A 6,398-nucleotide genomic window follows, 5' to 3' on the forward strand; every position below is an offset into this window, starting at 1 on the left:
GGGGCCCCTGGGCCCGCCCGGCGGCGCGCGGCCGGCGGGGCCGCCGGGGCCGATTGGGGCGCCGCCGCCGATAATGGCCAACGGCCCGCCTTCAGGTGCGCTGAGCAGGGGGCGTTGCGATGGGGACGCCCGCTGTTTTTTATAATGTTCCAGATCTGACTAGTTGGCGTGGCCGGCGTGCAGGCCAGGTTCAGTTTCAGCAACCATAGGCGCAGCATGACGGCGGGTGGCGCGGGTGCCGTGACGGGGTTGGACTCTGCAGCAAGCACCCCTGCAGGGGCAGGGGCAGGCAGGGCGTGCTGGGTGCTAGAATGGGCAGCAGGCGGCAGCCCGCATTCCGAGCGGCGGAGCGGCTGTGCTGATGAGGCGTTCGCATGCAGTCTGTGCTGACGCCTCCCATCGCACGAATGCGCGCGCCGATCCAGCGCCATGTGCGCCTCACCACGTTGCGTCTCTCTCGTGACCGCGCCCGCAATGCAGGCGGCGGCCCCGGCCGCGGCCCTGTGCCGGGCTTCATGCCCCCCGGGCCGCCCGGCATGCCGGGGATGGCGCGCCCCATGGGGCCACCAAGCGGCTCCTACCCGGCCCCGCCCGGCGCCGGCGGCCCGCCCGGCCCGCCGGGTCCGCCGGGCCCGCCCGGCGCGCCGCCCGGCCCCTACGGCGCCGCCCCACCGCGCCCAGGCTTCCCCGGCGCGCCGCCACCGCTGCCGCCGCCGGCGCCCGGGCTCGGCCCGCACGCGCACCACGCGCACGGCCCCCACACCGGCGGCGCGCCGGTGCCCGGCGGGCCGCCGCGGCCGCAGGGCATGCAGTCGCGCATCGACCCCAGCCAAATCCCGCGGCCGGTCGCGGCGCGGCACGGGCCGGAGCCGATCGTGTTCCACACGCGCTTCAACGGGGCCCACCAGAGCCCGCCGCCATCCACGTCCCGCTTCATCGTGAGGCGCTGCGGAGGGGGGGCGGTCTGGTTGCGGATCGAGCAGTTTCTGCTGGCAGGGCATGCCCTGGGGCTGGCTGGCCCCTGGGGGCCGTACAGGACACCGGAGAGCCGCCTTGGTTCACCTCCTCTGTTTGCCTCCCAATGCTTGTCTTTCAAGAGTGCGTGCCCGGGTCTCATTCACCCATCCTGTGCTTCTCTTCCTCGGGTAGTCCCGCCCCCGCCTTGCCTTCCCTCCACTCGCGACAAACTAAAAGCGAAAACCGGTGACGCCGCGTCCAGGTGCGCGACTGTGGCAACGCGAGCCCGCGGCTCCTGCGGTCCACGCTCAACGCGGTGCCCTTCACGCCCGAGCTGCTGGGCAGCAGCGGCATGGCCTTTGGGCTCGTGGTGCAGCCGCTGGCGCTGCCTGACCCTTCGGACGACCCAGTGGCGGTGAGCGGGCGGGACGACAGCCGTATGTGGTGTGCGTGTGTGTGTGTGTGTGTGCGCGCGTGTGCGTGTGCGTGTCTGTGTATGTGGGTCGGAGAGGGTGGTTGGGGTTGTATTTGGCTGTCCTGAACCCTCTCGCACCCAACAGAGGGTTGAGAGGACGGCGGTGATTTGGAAGAGAGGTTATTGAAGGCAGGGGCGCGTCGTACGCCTGGGTTGGTCTGCTTAGAGACTGGCGCGTGGAGTGGGGCCGCAGCCTGTGCTGCTGTATGATCCTGGGGACGCCCCTGTGGCAGGGAGCAGCAATGCGTATGGCGTCGGTTTCCGGCAGCTGCAGTGAGTCGAAAGCATCGACGTGACAGAATCGCAAGGGCTCAGCACCGTGTCCACGTGTGACGCTGTGCGTCGGCGGTTGGTTCACGCTGTTGGGGACATGGATGGGGCGCCTCACCGCGGGACTCTGTGTGTGTGCGCGCTTCTCTGCTGTAGGTAGCCCGGCCCCTCCTCATTTGCTCAGTGTGGTGGCCGTCCCTCGATCCTCGCCCTCAGCGGTGCCAAATCAACCGGGCCCCCACGCCTAGATCCCTAATTTTGCACACACAGACACGCGCGCGCGTGCATGGTCAATTACACACTATTTCCTTGCACCCAGAGTTCTGCACGCACCCGTGCCACGAGAAACGACGCCAACTCCTACTCTCTGCCAACTGCCCCGCTCCCGGCCTCCATCCGCTCCCAACCGCCCCCAACCGCTCCCAACCGCCACGCCCGGCCCTTTTCACAGGTGGTCGACCTGGGTGAGCTGGGCCCCATCCGCTGCGGCCGCTGCAAGGCATACGTCAACGCCTACTGCCGCTGGCTGGACGGCGGGAAGGCCTTCGGCTGCAACTTCTGCGGTGCGACCACGCCCTGCCCGGAGCCCTACTTCTGGTGCGGGGGCCCCTGCTTGCTTGGCTCACACATTTAGGGCTTAGGGTTTCCTAATCTGGAGTTTAGGGTGGAGCAAAATCAATAAGACGCAGTGGCACGTGGTTGTGTCGTGATTTAGCGGGGCGGTTGGGGCTGCGGCGCAACCACGCCCTACCCAGGGCCGTACTTCTGGTGCGGCTTGACAATGACCACTGGTGGCTTGGTTTGGCAGTGGGGTAGGGGTGTATGGGCGGCGTGGTTAGGCCGTGAGGTTGCGGGAGGTCGGGGCGGCAGCGCGGCCAATGCCTGCCTGGGCCCGCTAAGCCTGGTGGCAGGGAGGGGTGGGGGGCTGGAGGGCCCGCCTGGTCGCGCGTTCACACCTCAGCGGGTGTGAGCAGCGTCAATCATCAGCCACGATATAGTAAGATTTCGGCTTGCAAGTCTCGGTTGCGTCAGCTGCATGGGCCTCTTATGTATTCCGGTCTGGCCTTGATTCGATTCTGGGATTTCAACTTGACACCGCACACTCCTGCGCAGCTACCTCGGGCCTGACGGGCGGCGGCGCGATGCGGACGAGCGGCCGGAGCTCAGCAGGTGGGAGCCGCGACGGCAGCGGGTGCTGGACGCGGCGAACGTCTGGGCCTAGTGCGGTTATGCAGCCGCGGAGATGGCAGCACAGATGGGGGCTTTGTAAAACTGGCACCACCCTCGGGGTACAGCGGAACTCTGGAGGGTGGCAATAAGACAATCGCCTCCTCAGCAATCCGACGACCTCTTGTGCTGGGAAGTGCACCTACACAAACACACCAACATGTGCGTGCACACGCAAAAACACACACACTCTCTCTCCTACCCACACACTGTACCAAACAAACACACACACTCCGCCCTCACAGAGGCACCTATGAGATCGTGGCTACGCGCGACTACATGGTGCGGCCCCCAATGCCCGTGACCCACGTGTTCCTCATCGACGTGTCCATGGCGGCGCTGGGCAGCGGCGCCACCGCCGCGGCCTGCCAGTGCATAGAGCAGGTGCGGCGGCGCGCCGGGGCGGTCTTGTGGGGACATGCGGGCGCGCCGGAGGGAGTTGCTGGGCGAGGCGGGCGGCCTTGCCCGCCTGCGGCGTGATGGCACCGTGCAGCCTGCCAGCACTTGCATTGAACCCGTTCTCCCCTCTACACACTTCCACACACAGGCACACACACATTCTCTCCCCCCTCTCGCTCTCTTTTAAGCACACACTCCAACACACATGCACACACACGCACACCCTGTCTCTCTTTACTTGACCCCCCCCCCCTAAAAGGTCTTGGACAGCATCCAGGGCGGCGACAACGCGCTGGTGGGTGTGGCCACCTTTGACAGCGCGGTGCACTTCTACCAGGTGGCGGCGGGGCAGCAGCAGCCGGCGATGATGGTCATGGCTGACACGCAGGACGTGTGAGTGGCGGCCGGGGGTCTGCTCGTATGAAATGTGTATTTTGATTATACATAATAAGAGAACCTATGTATCATGTATGAGTATCGATTACCGTATATCAAACTTTGTGTGCCCTGGCCTTGTGAGATCCGTTGCTGTTTGTTCATACCCCCATGCACCCCAGAGAATGCCCGCTCTTTTACTCCCATGCTTACATACGCGCGCTCATTATGCATTACCTGCCGCCGCAGCTACTCGCCCCTGCCGGCCGCGATGCTGACTAAGCTGGCCGACTGCAAGGAGCAGCTGGTGGACCTCCTGCACAGGTGAGGGCGTGTGTGTGTGTGTTGTGTGTGTGTGTGTGTGTGTGTGTGTGTGTGTGTGTGTGTGTGTGTGTGTGTGTGCGCGCGTGCATGCGTGTGGGATTGTGCCGAGTTTTGCGCACGTTGTGGGCGTGAAATTCTTTTTGGGGGGTCTTGTTCTGGGAAATTATGGTTGCTTGCCAGGAGTTGCTCGATTTGCCCTTGGACCGCGCACACTCGGAGGTGCATGGAGGGATCAGTGAAGGTTGAGGCGCGGCAGCGCGTTTGGTCCCTCTGGCTTGCTGTGGCGGACCGCAGCATTCAGACTGCGAGACTGTCCCGGCGTGCCCTGCCCATGGTGGACGTTATCACGGGTTCCGCTACACCAGCCACTGTTTTGCTCAGCAACGGCTTCACAGCGGCGCATTACTACCGGCCAGTCCCCCTCCCCCTCCCCAAGCCGCGTCTCATCACCCATCCCCCGCTCCGACTCACCCCTCACCCCTCGCCCGCCGCAGCATCCCCTCGATGTTCTTAAATTCCACTCACGGCCCAGAGAGCTGCGGCTCGGCGGCGATCGAGGTGCGCGCCGCGCGTGCCGTGAAGCCGGCACCCTCCCCCTGGCCCGCGGCTCCTACCCTGCCGCCCGTCCGCAAGCCGCCACCCCGCTTCTCAGCAAGGTCGACTCTCACTCACTCAAGACAACCGCCTTGCGACGTACCTCCCCAATGCCCCCTCCATCATCATCATGTGCCAGGCGTGCATTGAGCTGCTCAAGCCCGTCGGCGGCAGGATTCACGCGTTCCTCGCGCAGCTGCCAAACTCGGGTGGGCCCCCCGCCTTGAACGCACGATGCGCCCCGGGTCCCGTTCCGCAGGGGCTGCCGCTTGCGGCAGCCGGGCACAACCTCGTTTCGGCACGGGCGGCTAGCCGCACGCGCCAAGGGGCTTCGGCACTGCCCGCAGACAGCTTGCTTGCGGATTCGGAATGCATCCCCGCCCACGCTAGCCGCTTCCCTGCCCGTGCCCGTGCAACCCTCCTGCACCCGCTCACCTCGCCGCACGCTGGCGTGCCAAAACCCCGCTGCGCCCGCAGGCGTGCGCAGCCTCAAGATCCGGGACCACATCTCAATGGTCAATGAGAAGGACAAGCAGCTGCACCTGGTGCCACAGGTGAACGTTTGGCTAGTGGCGAATTCAATAAAATTCTAAAGCCAAAAACCCACAATTGGAGGACAAATTGGGGTTTCCCACGGTGTTTGGGAGATGGTTATCCTGCTTGTCCTTTTTGAACACTCACTCGAAGCAGCGTGGCCTTTGGGCTGGGCTTCGCGGGCAGTTGCTTTGGACGTTGATAGTCAGGGCAGGGCTGCGTGCATGCACGCAACGCACCAGCCCCGGCCGCGTCGCGCTCGTGTAGATTCAAGTAAAGTCGTTCCTGCCGCCGCTGGTCGTTGCTTGGGTTTACAAATGCACCCGCAATCGGCGTTGTTGCACAACCCACAGGACAATACCTACTACACCGTGGCAGCCCTGGCGGCGGACTTCCAAGTGAGCGGCTGTGTTGCGTGCGTGCGCATTTGCGTGCGTGTGGGTGTCGCGCCACCCAACAAATTACCGCGGCCTGCTTACGAGTGAGGCAGTCCATCTGCCCTTCTCGCTTCGATGCCACATCCATGCAATTCATATGTGATCTTCATTACCCGGCTCGGCTGCACCGCAGCAATCAAATTTCCACCATCTTGACCAACAGCACCATCAACAACCTCTCCACCACTGACGAAAGCATCATCAACACAAACCCCCAACCTTCGGCAGGTGTCTGTCGACCTGTTCCTGCTGGTGCAGTCCTATGCTGACGTGGCCACGCTGGGCGTGCTGCCGTCCACCACTGGGGGCAGCGTGTACCACTACTGCCCCTTCAGCCCGCCCCTGGACCAGGACCAGCTGCTCAACGACCTCAAGTGGAACGTCAGCAGGCCGCAGGTGCGGTTGACTGGCTTTGACCGGCTTTGACCGACTTTGACACGCTTTGACTGGGTTTGGCGCCGGCGCACTCGCCGGCTTGCGGACTCTTTGTTGGTTTTGGCGCGTGGCAAGGCAGCTGGGCGGGCAGTGCGTTGGCGCTGGCACAGTCACCACCCTTGCAGTTGCTAGTATGTGCTTGTGGCAGGCAGCTGGGTGGGGGTAGTGTGAGGCGTTAATTCCGTGCGACTGTGAAGGTTCTTTTAATTTGTGTACATCGGCTTTGAACTTTGTGTATCCACACATGAGTGTGTGTGTGAGCAATTGTGTGTATGTGCGTGCGTGCGAGTGTGCGTGCATACACGCATACGTGCGTGCATGTATTTTTATGCTGCATGGCACATGTACACGCTCCGCGCCGCGCCTTTCGA

The 6,398-nt window shown here is 64.1% G+C and overlaps 1 protein-coding gene across 1 annotated transcript in view; it reads left to right on the forward strand.

Annotated features, from left to right (window-relative positions):
• Positions 1–73: 73 nt before the first annotated feature.
• MNEG_3260 (Protein transport protein Sec24-like CEF) overlaps positions 74–6,398 on the forward strand; it is a gene marked incomplete at both ends in the record, with an annotated part of 7,027 nt that continues 702 nt past the window's right edge. The window contains 14 exons of the mRNA XM_014048266.1: positions 74–95; positions 481–938; positions 1,220–1,372; positions 2,154–2,299; positions 2,458–2,514; positions 2,816–2,872; positions 3,175–3,313; positions 3,588–3,721; positions 3,953–4,027; positions 4,522–4,585; positions 4,761–4,830; positions 5,099–5,175; positions 5,509–5,553; positions 5,821–5,988. Coding sequence (XP_013903720.1) covers positions 74–95; positions 481–938; positions 1,220–1,372; positions 2,154–2,299; positions 2,458–2,514; positions 2,816–2,872; positions 3,175–3,313; positions 3,588–3,721; positions 3,953–4,027; positions 4,522–4,585; positions 4,761–4,830; positions 5,099–5,175; positions 5,509–5,553; positions 5,821–5,988 — 1,665 coding nt within the window. The remainder of the gene's footprint in view (positions 96–480; positions 939–1,219; positions 1,373–2,153; positions 2,300–2,457; positions 2,515–2,815; positions 2,873–3,174; positions 3,314–3,587; positions 3,722–3,952; positions 4,028–4,521; positions 4,586–4,760; positions 4,831–5,098; positions 5,176–5,508; positions 5,554–5,820; positions 5,989–6,398) is intronic.

This window comes from Monoraphidium neglectum, assembly GCF_000611645.1.
Source record: "Monoraphidium neglectum strain SAG 48.87 unplaced genomic scaffold scaffold00401, whole genome shotgun sequence".
Taxonomy (NCBI): Eukaryota; Viridiplantae; Chlorophyta; class Chlorophyceae; order Sphaeropleales; family Selenastraceae; genus Monoraphidium; species Monoraphidium neglectum.